This window comes from Gobio gobio (assembly GCF_949357685.1).
Source record: "Gobio gobio genome assembly, chromosome: 23".
In the NCBI taxonomy this organism is placed as follows: Eukaryota; Metazoa; Chordata; class Actinopteri; order Cypriniformes; family Gobionidae; genus Gobio; species Gobio gobio.
In genome coordinates this window covers 6,704,149-6,722,586 of record NC_137119.1, presented here as the reverse complement: position 1 = coordinate 6,722,586, position 18,438 = coordinate 6,704,149, and the positions used below count along the sequence as shown (strand labels likewise).

Here is an 18,438-nt window from a genome sequence, read left to right as displayed (position 1 = left end):
AGATGACCGTTCAAACATTACCTGTCTTCTGTATTTTTGTTTAATTCCCAGTAATTGCTCAAAGGATCATCTTGATGATGTTAAATAAAAAAAGGCTATTTTCAGCGCACTGACAACCCAGTTTGAAATTTCCATATCTTGAAAGACTGTTAATGCACGTCTTTGCTTTTGTTTTTTCCCTGCAGCATTCATTTTAATGTTTGAGTTGAGCGTTTTCTTCATCACAACAGAAACATAAAAAACCCTGGACGAACCTACATCAAGTAATTCAGTCGTAAAGGCATGATTGAATGGCAATATTGTACTAATGACTGTACATTTTGTAAAAATTTGTAGAAAAAAACACAGAAAATTAAAAGAGATAACCTTAAGATCAGTAAAGTGTAAATTTGAACCCCAAAGCATATGCTGCTAAGGTCTGTACATTGCACTTGAGTCAAAAGTGAATGTTTATGTGAATAAAAACAAAAATAATCACATTGTGTTATACTTTCACTTGCTTCTGGTTGTTGTGCTGTAAAAATATAAAGTTTTGGGACGCCTGCCTTTACATGCACATGAACTTTAATGACATCCCATTCTTAATCCATAGGCTTTAATATGGAGTTGGCCCACCCTTTGCAGCTATAACCGCTTCAACTCTTCTAGGCTTTCCACAAGGTTTAGGAGTGTGTTTATGGGAAATTTTTATCATTCTTCTAGAAGCGCATTTGTGAGGTCAGGCACTGATGTTGGACGAGAAGGCCTGGCTCTCAGTCTCCGCTCTAATTCATCCCAAAGCTGTTCTATCGGGTTGAGGTCAGGACTACACACCGAAACTCGCTCATCCATCTCTTTATGGACCGACGTTTTGTGCACTGGTGTGCAGTCATGTTGGGACAGGAAGGGGCCGTCCCTAAACGGTTCCCACAAAGTTGGGAGCATGAAATTGTCCAAAATGTCTTGGTATGCTGAAGCATTAAGAGTTCCTTTCACTGGAACTAAGGGGCCAAACCCAACCCCTGAAAAACAGCCCACACCATAACCCCCCTCCACCAAACTTTACCCTTGGCACAATGCAGTCAGGCAACCGTTCTCCTGGCAACTGCCAAAAACCCAGACAGAGAAGCGTGATTGGTCACTCCAGAGAACACACCTCCATTAGGGTTGGGGACCGAGAACCGGTTCTTATGCAGAACCGAAACTGATTTTTGAAAAATACCAGAACCGCGCGAAATTCCTACGTTTCGGTTCCGAAAAACGGTTCTGGTGCAATGTGTGTGCTAAGCGCTGGAAGCGCATCCTTTAAAAGCGAGTGACAGCCAGTGTTGCCAAGTCCGTGGTTTTCCCGCTTTCCCGTTTTCCACTGTTGCCGCGGGCTGTGTTTCACGTCCGCGGGTTGAAGCGACCCCAATTATGTGATATTTAGCCCCGGAAATGCGAATTTTACCGGAGAAGCCCCCCTGAAAAGCGATTGGGCTTGTTTTGGGCTAGTTTTGAGTAGCAATTGTGCGGTTTTTGTTGTGAAAACCTGGCAACCCTGGCTCACCTCATCATGAATATTAATTACGTTGCCTGCCGCTTCCAGGAGTGCAACGCAGTTCAGCACTGAAAGCCCTCGCGCTACACATTTACGGTTTTGCATCAGATATTTTCTCGTTGACCACCAGCATGGCGAAGAGAAAGTCACAAGTATGGATTCATTTCCAAAGAATGAATGATAATGAAGCAAAATGTAACACATGTGAAAAGTTAATAACATGCAAAGGAAGCTGCACTAGCAATTTGACAAAACATTTGCTACAGCACAGAGTGCCACAGGGCTTATACCAGATTTATAGTGAAAGGCCTATATATATATATATGTCAACCGTTGAGTCACCATGGTTTAGGTAAGCGTTTAGGCACAATTACCTTTGTAATGCTGAATTGCAATATATTATTTACAAGTTCACTGAATAACTGAATTACTATTAAATTAATATACAACTAATTAATAAATATAACTAATAAAAATAATTTATAACTTGGTTTTATTCAGAGACAGAGAGATAAAATGTAATAAGACAATTTCGGAGGTGTTCATTTGAAAAAAAATTTGTTGCAAGAATGGCTTAATTAATACTGTAATATATGTACAGTACAGGACTTTTTTGACATTGCCTACCTGTAAATTAATTTTAGAGCAAGTAATAAACACAAAATGGATTGTTTGAGTTGCGTATTGTGCCTTTTTCCTTTACCACTATTTGTTTAATAATTTTAATGGAACCGGAATCTTAACCGGAATCGTTAGGCGGAACCGGAACCAGAACCGGAAAATTTCTCACAATTCCCAACCCTAGTCTCCATTGCTCTAGAGTCCAGTGGCGGCGTGCTTTACCCCACTGCATCCCTCGCTTTGCATTGCACTTGGTGATGTAAGGCTTGGATGAGCTGCTCGGCCATGGAAACCCATTCCATGAAGCTCTACACACTGTTCTTGAGCTAATCTGAAGGCCACATGAAGTTTGGAGGTCTGTAGCTATTGACTCTGCAGAAAGTTGGCGACTTCTGCGCACTGTGACCCTCAGCATGCGCTGACCCCGCTCTGTGATTTTATGTGGCCTATCACTTCCTGGCTGAGTTTCTGTTGTTCCCAATTGCTTCCACTTTGTTATAACACCACTAACAGTTGAGCGTGGAATATTTAGTAGTGAGGAAATGTCACGAATGGACTTATTGCACAGGTGGAAACCTATCACAGTATCACACTTGAGTTCTCTGAGCTCCTGAGAGCGACCCATTCTCTCACTAATGTTTGTAGAAGCGTCTGCAGGCCTAGAGCTTGATTTATACACCTGTGGCCATGGCACACCTGAATTCAATGATTTTGGAATTCCTACTTTTCATTTATCTAATGAAAGAACATTTAAAAGTCAGGTGTTTTTTTTTTACACACTATTTAACAAATTATTGGTTTAATCAAAACGACGTGATCAATGAAAGACATTTTCACTTTATTGTGTAGCGCAGCAGTGAGTGATTTAAATGATTCTATATCTCTACATTGTCATTATATGATGCAATATGTTTTTCAAATACAGCAGATTAAGTTACTCTCTCTCAAATAAAAGGCTCAATACAGAATACCCCACAGAACATCGACAGCTTGTTTGACCGCTGGATAAAAGCTGAACGTTTTCTATGCGTTTTAAAGTCAAATACAGCCCATCAAACATGGACATCACACAAATATACAGATTTAACAGACGGTCTACGTGAAAAAGAATGAACAACTGACACTTTCCACCAGCATTAAGTCCAATGTAGTTCTGGGGAAAGTAACGATGCCGACTGTAACACACTGACGGAAGAGTTTCCATTAAGGATTTTTTTATGAATGTCGAAAGTCATTTGAGCGAGGTTTCTGTAGATGCGGCTAAGCACAGTGGTTCACACATCACAAGGAGTCCAAAGCACATCAGAAAGCCTGTCGAGCATCAGTAGATCCCACTGAGCAAGGCATTGACATTTGGTCTGATAATTATCGACGAATATTACAATAGCGAAAACTCTGCTGCAAATACAACTACAGCAACTTGTTCTGGATTTAGATGCATCGCTTCAAATATTTACCTCTACATGACTTGAAAGCCCTTGAAATGGAAGTGAACATCAATCGTAGGGCTTCATAAACAGTCACAATACTTACAAAGTCTTACATCTCCGCTTCTTTATGGTTTTCAATAGGGTGAATGAGATTACACAGCAATTATACAGCGTTTCGCTTCACATACTTGACAGAGAGGTGGGTTTATCATGCAAATGGTCTGCGGCAACACTGACAGAAGCTGATTGGCCGCTTGAATGGCGCTTCCAATCAGAACATCAAGAAGGTGCGGATCCGTTTGCCGATTTCCGTTCACAAAAGGCAGAGCGCTCTATGTTTCTTTCATCTCTATAAAAAGCAAAGCAGAAATCTATACAAAACAGAAAATCTAAAATGCTGTCGAAAAAAAAATAAAAAGTCACCTGTACAAAGAAACTTGCAACAACAAAAATACCACTAAAGTGAAACCTTACTTGAATGTAACAGCGAGAAGGAATGCCCTGGTCTCTCAGGATTCACGAGTCTCAGTTTGAATCATGCAAACGTGTAAAAACAGGGTAACAAGACTGCGAGGGAGTTCACCGTACTATATGACCAGCGCAGGGATAGATATGCAGAATATCCATGAAATACACTTCCTGGATGATGACCACTGGACAGTGACCGTAGACGCCAAATGGGATGAAGCACTGAATCGTATATATCGCACACAACGTGAACGTGTTCTTTAGTAAAATCTACAGAAGGTGTGGCACTGAAGAACAAGTTGGATGATTCAGTGGTGATTGGCCGTGTTAAGCTTGTGTAGAACTCTTCAAATAGGGGTTGCGGGTGTGAGGGCGTCACTTCTCCTGCAGAAGGGCGGGGATGTTGATGTTCCAGCCGATGGCCTGGCGGTCGAAGCCACAGGTGAACAGATTGCAGGCTTGGTTCTCCTCGTTCCAGGCAGAGCAGCACACCATGCGCCGATGGCCCTGCGTGTTAAAGGCGACATGGTTGTCAGGACACATTCAAAGGTACAAAACAAGCCAATGCAACAGTTAAAAGGACCAGGGCTGTCTCAAAACCTAGTGAGCCGTCTTCACACTAAAATACTAGATATAAATTACATGAAACTATTTCCTAACAACACTGCTGAGTAAAAATGGAACGAACAAACATATATTCATATATGTGTGTGTCGAAATGATTACAGGGGTTTAAACAGGAAATAATATTACATTTACAGGCAATATCCAAAATCCATGCTTTATAATGGCAGTGACTTGTTGGGTCATTTTTGAAGTCCATTAAAAGTGCATCTATACATCATATCCTTCTGAGATCCAGAAAAAAAAAGTATTTTGAATTTAGCGTTTTTTCATGTCATTGCATTGTTTAGAGCAGTGTTTCCCAACCGGGGTGCCGTGTGATGAGAGCAGGGGTGCCGTTTAAAAGTCCTTCAAATATATAAAAAAAATTTTTTTTCAAATTTTTCAAATAATTATCTCTTTGTAAACTTTGTTCAATGCATGCGAGTGCTGCCGTATGTTCGAATATGACCAGTAATTTTCGCCGTCATCACCCGGGTGTAGTGCCAGAAGAAGTGAATGAGAAGACTCGCGCGCTGTGAGAAAATGTGTCTCTGTGCACTCATCCGAAAGCGCGCACACGTCTCACAGCGCGCAAGTATTGAGTTCTCTTTCAAGTCTTGTTCTTGAACGGACAAACTCACACAAAAAGTATGTCAACATGTCAATCTTGATGAGTATTCTAGCAGACATAGTCTGTATATGCCTTAAATAAACTTTATACAGTCGAGAAAGACGACGCATATCCATGCTTTAGGTCTTAAAGGGGCAGTAGCCTTTACTGCTGTCTGCTGTTTAATGTCAAGCAACAAAAGACAAGGACATCACTCACTGCTCTTGATTGAATAGCTTTTGTAAGTTTAATAGGATTAATCTTTAATTTATACACTCAAATATGCAATGCTATTTTACATTCGATCAATTTCTGTATCTGAAAACTAATGTTAGACATACCTGAAAAGAATAGTTTATTTTATTAGTATCTTTACTCAATAGTATTTATTTGTGCTGCTGCTTGTATTTAAATTATTTGTTCTTATTAGTTTTTTTATGTTTTATTTGACATTAGTCCCTTTTTTCCCTGAACATAGCAAATACTGAACCGTACCGAAACCGTGAACCTAAAACCGTGATACAAACCGAACCGTGAGCAATCTGTACCGTTACACCCCTAGCGTAACGTATGATAGGGGGTGCCACAAAATGGAGAACATTTCCAAAGGGTGCCATGACCGAAAAAAGGTTGGGAAACACTGGTTTAGAGGATAAGAAACAAATGAAAAAAAATGGGGTTTTTTTGACAAATTATATTTTATTCATATGTTATGATATGTCCTCTGTAGTTGACACTAGGACTCAGTTGCTTAAAAAATAAGATGACATGAAATTGCATGTATAGGCAAAAAAAAATGGGATTCATTTTTAATTCACCAATAAATTTTTAGGTTTCAGGATTTTTTTAAACAAACTTTGTTTAAAGATGATTCTGGACTATGTTATGAAAGATATAACGAAATGCATTGCTATACCATTTCACTTTATGAAATACAGGGCTCCAGAGTGCGACCAAATGGTCGCATTTTGCGACTAAAATTTGAGAGTGTGCGACTGAATTTTACATCCAGTCGCACATGTGCGACCAGTAAATTTGCCTGCTGTCGGTACTGGAGAAATTAAGAAAATACACTTACTAATTATAATTGATAGACGTTATGTCTGGCAAATTCTATATTTGCCAGCCGTTTCTATATGAGAGAATATTAAACCATTTGTCCGTGATGCATTTTTGCCATTCGCAATCCAGAAGAGAGAGAAAGCGAGCGAGCGGGCTCTCTCACATGGAGCTACAGCGAACACAACACACAGTCAGCTGACGATGGCCAAGAACTAAACAAAAGTTTAGTCTGCTTAAACTTTAGGGATGTGCTGTGATATTAATCTAGTTTTATTTTCGATTTTGGCTTCCAAGAATTATAAAAAGATGGAATGAGGTAAAACTATTCCTATAGCCGTGTTCCGTCGAGCGCGACATCCTTCCCTTCACAGCCTTGCGCTGTCATTTCTCCCTAAACCTAAACTAAACGTCAGATTCAGTGATTGTTGTAAACTGCAGTCTCTGCTGTGGCTAAACTGCGGGATGTGTGTGATAATAAAGAGCTATTAAATCCACAATAATCCGCGCAAGAGACGCTGACGCGTGCAACTTCAAGCCGGCTTACGTGTGTGTGCTGCGAAATGGACCGATTTGCACATTATATTGTAGGCTTCGTGTGCGCGTCTAAACCATCAAATAAACAACAAATAGCCGGTGTCAAAATGACCGGATTGGAGAGTAGTTATTTTAACAGTTTATATCTTAAATGGGCGTAAATAGTTTGGAGAAATAGGAGAATATGATCTTATTAGTTCTACATTCGATCGGTCTTAAAGGGGCAGCGTCTAATAAACCTGCTGACGATTGAGCCATTAATTCGAATCGAACAAAAGGCAAATAGAGAATATTCACATCTCTTGAATTAATAACTTAGCTTTTATAAGCATTAATCTATCAATTTATACAGTGAAAACTATGCAGTGTTATTTTACATTTCATTACTTTATTAGATTTCTTTGTAGGTTTGTTCTTTAGCAGACCTTCCGAATGCCTGCACACTGGTCCATTTACAAATAGATGTTTTATATTTTGTTCAAACTTTGCGGTTTCTTTTGCTATAGATATTTTACTTTTCAGATTATAAAGCCATGTTAATTATGTTCTTAATTATGTTTTTTTTTTAATAAAAAAAATAAAATAAAGTATAATAAAAAGAACCGGTAAGAATACTGTTAAAGTACCGGATCGATAAGCAGTATGGGTAAGAGTAGTAATACCATTAAAACCTTAACGATACAGATCCCTATTAGTAATACAGTGGAAATTAGTAGATTTGGTTAGCATGTTGATTTACGGTGTGCGCCCCTAAAATTTCTGGTTGTGCCCCTCAAATTTTCAGTTGGGGGCCACTGTGCTCCTAGTGAAAAAAGTTAGTCTGGAGCCCTGGAAATATGTGGGTAAACTGGCCATACTTGGACTTTCGCATTCAATACAATGTATCTATACACTGCATCTAATTTGCATATTAATGTGTTCTTGGTGCAACATGTAATGAAAAAATAAGTGTAATAATGGGAGTAATAATTGCCGACATTTTCATTATAATATCTAATATGTCATAGGAATATTGATATGTAATTTCTTTCCCTATTCACTTGTTATGTCTCCAAAATGCCTGATAAACATGATTTCAATCCTGGCGTCCACTACAGTGGACATTTATGAAATCAATGCCCGGTTTTGTAACAGAAAGTCATATTTTGTCATAATTTAAATTATAATAAAAAAATAACATTTCCGTAAGAGTGCTAAACATTAATGTCAGCCGTTTTTAAAGACCAAGAAAAAGTTGTTGTCCTGGTGAAACCTCCAAACATTTAGTATCTCTGCAAAGCCCCGAATGTGCTCTTTGCTGTGACATGTGACATGTATGATGTCAGAGAAATTCCCTAAAATATAATGTCCACTACAGTGGACAAAAGTCTATTCGTGGGTCCCAGTAGGATATAACTGCTCCCCACGGCTCCGGGGGTTAAAAAAGGCCTTCTGAAGTGAAGTGACGCATTTGTGTAAGAAAAATATCCATATTTAAAACTTTATAAAGTAAAATATGTAGCTCCCGGCGGTCAGCGGTACGCAAGTAAAAGAGTAACCCTTTAACCAGTGACGCATGCGTATTGACGAACGCAGAATCGCAGAGGATAGAGCAAAACAAAACACCGGTCATGTGTTTTTAAAGAGAAATGCCGGAGGATTTCAATATAAGAGAAGAGGGGCTTGAGTTTGTTGCCCAGCTCTATCCACGAGAGGCGTCACACCTTGCGATGCTCCTGTACATCGCGTCAGGGGTCACTCTCTCACCATAAAGTCGACTTGCGTACCGCCGGAAGCTCGTTATTTTAGTCTATAAAGTTTTAAATATGGATATTTTTCTGACACAAATGCACCACTTCGCTTCAGAAGGCCTTCATTAACCCCCCGGAGCCGTGTGGAGCAGTTATATGATGGATAGATGCACTTTTATGGACTTCAAAAATGACCCAACAAGTCCCTAACATTATAAAGCTTGGAAGAGCCAGGACTTTTTTAATATAACTCCGATTTTATTCGTCTAAAGGAGAATGTCATATACACCTAGGATGACTTGAGGGTGAGTAAATCATGGGCTAATTTAGATTTTTGGGTGAACTAACCCTTTAATACATAGTAAAAAGAAATACGTGTACCCAAATCTGAAAATTTAATTAAACCACATTATACACTATCATTCAAAACAAACATTTTCAGCAAAAATGCATTAAATTGATCAAAAGTGAAAGTAAAGACATACTACAAAATATTTCTATTTCAAATAAAGCTGTTCTTTTGAACTGAACTTATTCATCAAAGAATCTTGAAATCAAAAAATTTTGTTTTTAACATTGATAAAATAAATAAACATTAAGAAATGTTTTGTTCAAATAAATGCAGCATTAACATTAAAAACATCTTACTGACACAAAACTTTTGAACAGTAGTGTTTGGCTTAGCAAAAGGAGGCATTTCAAAAGACGACATAATTTTGCTACCTATAATTTCTGACAACACAGTTGGAATCATGTATATGATGGCAAAAAATGAAAAAACTTTATAAGAGACGGTCTATAAGAAGAAAAAAAAACGAAAAAGAAAAAAAATCAAAGGAACTGTCTAGTGCTTAAAGAGTGTGAGGCACCTTGACAGACATGGAGCAAAAAGAAAGGTAATAAAAGCTCCCTGTGTGAAACGTACCTGTCTGTTGCTCCGTGGGAGACGGGCCAGACGGACCCCATTCATGTCAAACAGTCGGACCTGCCTGTTGTCATGCGGCAGAGCGATGATTCTTTGGTTCGCAGAGACGCTTATCCTGCAGGTTAGGACAGTGAATCAATCAATAAACTCCAAGTATAAAGAAATAAGAATGTGTATTTATGCTAAAAGGCTATTTTCACTCCCATCAGTAGTGTAAAGATGCTATTCCTTGTTATTTAATGTAAATAGAGCTAGTTACTGATTACATTAAGAGTAAATATCAAATAAAAACCATCAACCAAAAATATCCAAATCTTTCATACTATTTCTAATCCAAATTCTGACTTATTCCTTTCAGAATATCTATATGTGGAACACAGTCTCTCAATTTTCCAGAACTTTCTAAAACGGGCACTGTTTTGCCTCTACTTGTGTCTCAGGAAGCTGTCTTACACCTCACCAACCTGCTGCTCTTACCTATTAACGGCTGAGTCTGTGCGAATGGTAGCAATCGGAGATCTCATGTTCTTCAGGTCCCACACCTTGACGGTGCGATCGTCACTTCCAGACACCACATTGTCCCCCACGGTGAACACGGCAGATGTCACAGTGCTGAAAGAAACAAATGGTTTGTTAGCGGAAACATGCTCCAATCACTCTTTAACACCTGAAGTCTGAAAATATCACCCTGAACAAATGAACATGGTTTTCACGAAGGACATGTAAGATATCTATACGGACAGATAAAGACAGATCGTTCTGTAGCAACCGGAAGTTGCAGAAGGTCAAGGATCTGGGCTGCTAATGTGAAGGACAGCCTGATCGTGAGTCACCAATGAACTACTGTAACTGGGTTGAGGGAGGATGTATTACGGAGATGACAATCTTGCGGTGGAACAATTGAACTTGAGAGCGAGACTCTTAACTCCAGAACGCTCCGGCAGGAATTGTCAGGAAGTGTGGCGTAAGGGACTTTGGATTAAATACATCAGCAAAATGGCAAGTCCCCTAAAAGTAACTAGCTCAGCACTCAAGTATTCTTTCAAAGCAAGATGGACTCTCTCTTTTACTGGCATGAAAAATTACCATACAGAGTGACTAGAGAGTGCTCAAGGTGATTTGGTTATCTCCACATTTCTATTCTTTGCAGAACCCAACGGATCAGGAAGCAGATCATGTGAGCTCCACTGTCGGCACTCCCATTGATATTCTTTGTAGTCTTTGTTTTCTGGTAAACAAACCTTTTTATGCTTGATCACTGGTGTCATGCTCGAGTCCAAATCTGGTTTTGGTCCTCTACAGTAGCACTGTTGAACATTGTCAAACAGGTAGTATATAGTCTCGGCATGTTCACTGCCTGATGCATGTTAGTTGTGTATCAATTTTGCAGGCTGCGTCTGCCAGAGGACACGTTTGTCGACTGTATGCGTCATAAAGGATGTCTCATTTCAGAAAAGTAACCATTAGAGGTGCTGGTCATATAATTTGAATATCATCAAAAAAAAATTTTATTTCACTAATTCCATTCAAAAAGTGAAACTTGAATATTATATTCATTCATTACACACAGACTGATATATTTCAAATGTTTATTTCTTTTAATTTTGATGATTATAACTGACAACTAAGGACAAACCCAAATTCAGTATCTCAGAAAATTAGAATATTACTTAAGACCAATACAAAGAAAGGATTTTTAAAAATCTTGGCCAACTGAAAAGTATGAACATGAAAAGTATGAGCATGTACAGCACTCAATACTTAGTTGGGGCTCCTTTTGCCTGAATTACTGCAGCAATGCGGCGTGGCATGGAGTCGATCAGCCTGTGGCACTGCTCAGGTGTTATGAGGGCCCAGGTTGCTCTGATAGTGGCCTTCAGCTCTTCTGCATTGTTGGGTCTGGCATATTGCCTCTTCTTCTTCACAATACCCCATAGATTTTCTATGAGGTTAAGGTCAGGCGAGTTTGCTGGCCAATTAAGAACAGGGATACCATGGTCCTTAAACCAGGTACTGGTTGCTTTGGCACTGTGTGCAGGTGCCAAGTCCTGTTGGAAAATGAAATCTGCATCTCCGTAAAGTTGGTCAGCAGCAGGAAGCATGAAGTGCTCTAAAACTTCCTGGTATACGGCTGCGTTGACCTTGGACCTCAGAAAACACAGTGGACCAACACCAGCAGATGACATGGCACCCCAAACCATCACTGACTGTGGAAACTTTACACTGGACCTCAAGCAATGTGGATTGTGTGCCTCTCCTCTCTTCCTCCAGACTCTGGGACCCTGATTTCCAAAGGAAATGCAAAATTGACTTTCATCAGAGAACATAACTTTGGACCACTCAGTAACAGTCCAGTCCTTTTTGTCTTTAGCCCAGGCGAGACGCTTCTGACGCTGTATGTTGTTCAAGAGTGGCTTGACCCAAGGAGTGCGACAGCTGAAACCCATGTCTTGCATACGTCTGTGCGTAGTGGTTCATGAAGCACTGACTCCAGCTGCAGTCCACACTTTGTGAATCTCCACCACATTTTTGAATGGGTTTTGTTTCACAATCCTCTCCAGGGTGCGGTTATCCCTATTGCTTGTACACTTTTTTTCTACCACATCTTTTCCTTCCCTTTGCCTCTTTATTAATGTGCTTGGACACAGAGCTCTGTTAACAGCCAGCCTCTTTTGCAAGACCTTTTGTGTCTTGCCCTCCTTGTGCACGGTGTCAATGGTCGTCTTTTGGACAACTGTCAAGTCAGCAGTCTTCCCCATGATTGTGTAGCCTACAGAACTAGACTGAGAGACCATTTAAAGGCCTTTGCAGGTGTTTTGAGTTAATAAGCTGATTAGAGTGTGGCACCAGGTGTCTTCAATATTGAACCTTTCCACAATATTCTAATTTTCTGAGATACTGAATTTGGGATTGTCTTTAGTTGTCAGTGTGGCGAGCAGCGAGGCTGAGGGACCGTGAGAGCGGGACGAGGCCGCGGTCATTATTATGATGATGAGCACCAGCTGCGTGCCGCATTGGCCTCGTCTCTCGCGGAGGAGTGACGGGAGTATAAAGGAGGAGCGACGACAGTGAAGGACGAGAGAGGACCAGGCCTGGATTTTAATTTGTGTTTTATTTATGTTTTGTTATGTGTGTGCGGCAGTCGTCCGTGAGGGGCTGCCGCTTTTACTTTCACTTTGTTTGTATTCTTTTTGATTAAAGTATGTTCTATTGTTCGCCGGTTCCCGCCTCCTTCTTCCCACACGAACAAACATCGTTACAGTCAGTTATAATCATCAAATTTAAAAGAAATAAACATTTGACATATATCAGTCTGTGTGTAATGAATGAATATAATATACAAGTTTCACTTGTTGAATGGAATTAGTGAAATAAATCAACTTTTTGATGATATTCTAATTATATGACCAGCACCTGTATAAAATGTACCATTCCCTGTGCAGAAATTGTTGTAATTTCTTTCAAATGCAATGGTCTGGTGGAACTCAGCAGTTCCAATTTGACTGGCTCGCTTCTACACAACTTAGGGTGTGTTCACACTTGGCATGTTTGGTCGAATTAAAATGAACCCTAGTGCGATTGTTCTGTTAGTGCGGTTCATTTGAATAAGTGTGAACGCTTCCATCTGAACCCTAGTGCGCACCAAACAAGCGGACAGAGACCTCTGAAAAGATGGGTCTCTTCCACGAGATGTAGGCGGAAGTACCGCCGTAGGGCAAAGAACTCGCTCTTCTCATTTTCTCCTACAACTTCAAAATCGTCCGACATCATTGGTTTACCTTTTTTTTGTGAAGGGTATTTCACTTTCCCTCAAAAGCCTTTATTTATTTTCGACTAAAGAAAGACAGACATGAGCATCTTGGATGACATGGGGGTGAGTAAATTATCAGGAAATTGTAATTCTGAAGGGAACTACTCCTTTAAGTGGGCAATTCTTGGCTAGAATAAACTACCATGTAGACCAGAATTCATGGAGGGAATTAAAGGTCTGGCTATGTGAGCCTATCTAGCAAGTGACTTCTGTAATGAGGCTTGAGTTGCTACTGGAATTGAATCTTCCCAACAAATTATATTATTGTGATTATGAAATTAAACTCATCTTTCCCTGGTTGGAAAGACCACCCTCTGCTCATGTACAGGGCAGGAGAGCACCAGCAGCTGGGGTAAAATGAGGCAGAGAGAGTGTGTGTGTGATTTGAGACAGTCTGGGTGAACAGCAGGAATGTCAGCAACCCTCAGGGTCACAGCGCACATTTAACTGCTCCGCTCAGCACACACACTTCCATTTAATGGACCTTAATATTTCTAATCTATCACGTCATTCCCTGCTGACATTTCTCTCCTCTTTGTATTCCCTTCTCTCGGGAGAGCGAGGGAGAGAAAAAAGGAAAAAAAAAAGAAAAGGGCCGGAGTTGGTGCTCCACTCGCCTCTAGCCGTGCTAATTTGAATTGACATGATATTAAGGTTTAATTAGGGGCTAAATTCCACTGCATTAAAGATTTGGAGTTGGGTTTGGCCGTATTTAACAGCTTTGCTCGGCTCGCTCCGGCACAGTTCACATCCAAAGTGAAGCGTGGAAACACTTTCTGACATCGCGGGTCGCCACCGGAAAGCAAGGGTGGGGGCGGTGGTGGGGCCGATAATAGATTAAAGGCTTGATTAAAATCCTATTACAACTCAAATGATATTTTGGGAATGTTCCATTTCCCCTGGGACCACTGACAAGCAAGGTCGGGACTCATTAGAGGAAAAGTGGCGTGTGTGTTTAATAAGAGATCCAGTGCCGGATCATAATACACTTTTTAAAACAATGGCTAATGTAGTTGCATGTGATCATGTTCTGCGAAATACAAGATGTAAACTAGTATTTCTTTCTTTCTTTTCTCTTCTTCCTCAATAAGAGGGAACTCTCGCCTGTACTATGAAAATGGATAGGGATGGATGAACAGGGTCAAGTCCTAAAAGTAACAAAGCACCATAAAGGTGACCGATATGACTTATTCCAAGTTTTCTGAAGTCATTCAATTGATTTGTGATGAACAAAAGTCTTTATTTACCAAAAATCTTGCCCTCCACCATTTCTCTCAAAACCTATTCATGCCTCCACATAACAAAATGTATTTAAAGGGTACATAACACACAGTTTTGCCAATCTCATGTTAATCTTGAGTATCTATAGAGTAGTATTGCATCCTTCATATCTCAGTGAAGTCTATAGTTTTATCATATTTATAAGACAGACACACTGTGCCGATTCTTCCAAAAACAGCCGAACTCGTGTAGGCGTGCAGTGGGCGGAGTTAAAGAGTCACGACTACACACACACACACACACACACACACACACACACTTGCATGCACTTACACGCAGATTGCCAACAAAACACAGACATTTGATGCAGTTTCACTCATCACCTGTGGGTTCGACTCGTGACCGGGAAGGTGGGAACAAACACACACACACTTGCAGAACTCCGTTGCTACTCTGGAAAAACAAACTGCATCCACGGTTTCCTTAATGCTGGGTTATTTGGGAACACTTTATGGGGCATTGTTGATTTTGTGGTCTAAAAACAAAATGTAAGCACTGCCAGCGGCTTCCGTAACTCAAACGAAGCTCGTTGATGGGCGCATTCAAGGTATTCCACCCTTTATGACATCATACTCGAAAAAAAAAACTTTCGGAAACTTGTTTGAATCCTAAAGGAGTGTATTTGGCACTCATCTTCTCCTTCTACTTCTTCCAGCGTGCGTGCAGTTGAGTTCTGTTGACAACTATGCGTCGCTCAATATACATCACTTTGTTGCTCTGATTGGTTGTAGGTCTATCCAATTGAGTGCAGAGGCATTTTCTTTCCTGGTTCGGTTGAAACACACCCCATAATCAAAGCCCAATGTTATTCATAATAATTGTATGCTTCATTACATGCATGTTAGAGAACATAGGAGAGTTAGTTTTGGACTATGAGGTTCCATGTGTGCACATGGTGAAACAGCATGAATGTGTGTGTGTGTCAATGCATATGTGCATAAGTTTCAATGCATATGTGTACATTCAGTTAATGGAAACAAGATGTTTTTCGGGCTGCATAAAAACCAAAGTTTTTGTCCAGGAGGGCAGAGAGAGAACTGGCGATGGAGAACAACACTGAAGCATTATAACATCTCTCCAGAACTGTCTTTCTCTCCTATGACTTACAACAACAACAATTATTAAAATAAAGAGATCTCTTGATAAAACAACTGGTGTCTTGTCCCGTGAATCAAACAACGGGGAAAGAGGCAAATTCCAAATCTACATATTCCTTTAAGATTCAACAAATAGAAGTAATTTAGCAGTTCACTTATTACAGCTTCATAAATGAGGTCCATAAATGTACTCTTTTTCTAGGTTCAAACCTACAGCCTTTTGGCCTCCAGCCTGAATCTTTAACCACTAGTCTGCATCCGAGAAACAGAAATAGGTGGGCTTGTCATCCAGAATTTATGTGATCTGTCTCAAAGGAGACACCAGCTGTGATTTTTCCTCAGTGAGAAACCCATTCTGACACATTCCCCAAGACAGCAGGTGTGTCTCTCCTGTTTGTCTGAAATCGAGCACACTGGCGATACTCTCATAAGCATCCTGACAGACAGATAGTGTCTCTGACAGGAAATGCCCTGCAGATGAAAGAGGAACGAGGCAGCAAACACTGCGTGCCCGTGTGTACAGCGCCTCTCATGTCATGTATCATTTGTACTGTGCCACTCATTAGCATCTGCACCATCATTAGATGATTAGAGGACGGCATTTTAGGCCATTCTGCCGCCCTTTTGAGCGGCAATATGCACAGGCTCAGGTTTAGAAAGTCTCAAATTCAGTTTTGGTTTCAATTACATAAAAAATTGATTGCTGGGTTAAAAACAACGCGATTGGCAACCCAACGGTGGGTGAATATTGGACAGAACACATGCCCAGCCTAAACTAGCCCAGCAGGTTGGATTACACATTTTAACCCAGCAGTTTATGAGCATGTGCATCGTTTCTACTGTCAGTGAAACTTAACCCAGCAATGGGTTACACAACAATGTGAAAATAGAAAATGACCCAACAGGCAGAACCCTCTGAGTAAGAAAATAGCCCTGCAAATTTTAGCTTACCAGACCTGTGTGACTTCCACTCTTCCATAGAACTCAAAAGGAGAAATTTTGAAGAATGCACAGAAAAAGGTACACTTTTTTTTTGTTTGTTTCATAATAGTGGTCCATATGACTTCTGTGTTGTATCCCAAAACTTTTAAATCCATATGATAGCTGTGTATGAGGACCAGTGCCCGGTTGCATAAAGCACCTTAAGGGTAATTTTCCCTTAAGTTTGCCCTTAAGTTTTCCTTAAAACAAAGGGTGTTGCAGAAAAAAACCCTTAAGTGTTACTTAAGGGTTTCTTTAAGTGAAACGTCATAAACACTTAGAATTCCCCTTAAATGCTGTTTTTTCACTTAAGTAATCCCTTAAAAAGCGTTAAGCGTTGCATAAAACCCCTTAATGGTCATTTCCCTAAGTATAACTTAAGGTTTGGAAATCATAACCTTAAGAGTAACGCAGACAAAAATAAGACGACATGGCTGAATTTATGGAACCAGCTGAAGATCATTATGTGCCAAGAAGAATTTTTAGGGATAGGGAGAACCCTTTGGACCATCTTAGCGATGAAAAATTGTTGCAAGAATACTGATTTGACCGTCACACATCGCAACCACTGTGACACTGAACACTTGCAGTCATACGTACATTTCTGAATGAGATGAAGAAAGACTCACACAGTTAAAGAAGTCTTTGACGTTATAACAAGTCATTCATCTCTTTTAACTTATATGTTTCATATAATAGAACCAAAGCTATAGATTGTGAATTTAAACATTTCTCGGTTATCAGCGGCAAAAGTCAGGAGGACTAGCCGAGGTAAGGCTGTTCCAGGCGGGTTACATGAGCGCGAGCTCCTGGTGATCGCCGGGATCTCACAACATTTTTAAATAGGCGCTATCTTAACAAATAAACCACAGATTTGAGCTTTAAACAACTACATTCTCGACTGAACAACTCTTAAAAGTACATTTCGTGACACAATAACAGTAGTATTTTTTAATTTCGCGGCCGCACACAACCACAATGAAAAGCGCAAAAGGACGCGCGTCAATTTCGCTTCAAACGCTTGCTTTTTATGCGTGTCCATCTCGCTTTGGACGCGCAAATGCATTCAAAGTTCAAACATCAAACTAGACGCGAATTTGACGCTCTATTCACGTTTAGGGTGAACGCACCATTACTGTTAGTGTTTTGCGTATCTATGGCAACAAGACTTTTATAACGTGAATCCAGGATCGCTGTCGTGAAACACTTAAATGTTTCCCTTACCTAAGAGAACTGTTTAAGAGATTATATGCAACACCCTTAAGTTATTCTCTTAGGTATGAGGAAATCGGCCCTTGAGTATCATATTTGAGGTGCTTTATGCAACCGGGCACAGATCTTTTCAGACTACCTTAGCAACATTTTGTTCTAAAAGCACCTAGCAACAAATTTAGCAATTTTTTTATTTATTTGGCAACTTTTAGCAACTTCTGGAAAGTGACTCCAATCCAAACAACACATGTACAAGCTAGCTCAATAGGCCGAGCGGTTCATTCATAATTCCTTAAAATCGCTGTGGAAAGGTGGAAATCGCTGTAAAAACCGGAAGATCATTTAGGTAGCATATTTACGGAGCCCAGCATATGACATGCAGGAAAAAAACTAGTAGGCTAAATCGTGCACACGATTTATAAATCAAGGGAACAAAATGAGTAAATCGTGTGGACGGTTTAGTAAATCGAGGGAACAAATTTGTAAATTTTGCGCACAATTTACTTTTTTTTTTCTTGCACGTCATGTGTGGGGCTCGATCCGTACATATT

At 40.1% G+C, this 18,438-nt stretch overlaps 1 protein-coding gene across 7 annotated transcripts in view; it reads right to left on the bottom strand.

Moving 5' to 3' along the window:
• Positions 1-1,994: 1,994 nt before the first annotated feature.
• Positions 1,995-18,438, bottom strand: part of wdr37 (WD repeat domain 37) — a 76,589-nt gene continuing 60,145 nt past the window's right edge. For 5 of the 7 annotated variants that reach the window (XM_079805972.1, XM_079805977.1, XM_079805971.1 and 2 more), the window contains 3 exons: positions 9,983-10,117; positions 9,506-9,620; positions 2,959-4,545 (listed from right to left, as the gene is read on the bottom strand). In XM_079805972.1, the coding sequence (XP_079662098.1) occupies positions 4,414-4,545; positions 9,506-9,620; positions 9,983-10,117 (382 nt within the window). In that variant the 3' untranslated portion in view covers positions 2,959-4,413. Of the gene's footprint in view, positions 4,546-9,505; positions 9,621-9,982; positions 10,118-18,438 lie in introns of all 7 variants that reach the window. The other 2 variants (XM_079805974.1, XM_079805973.1) reach the window with 2 other exon arrangements.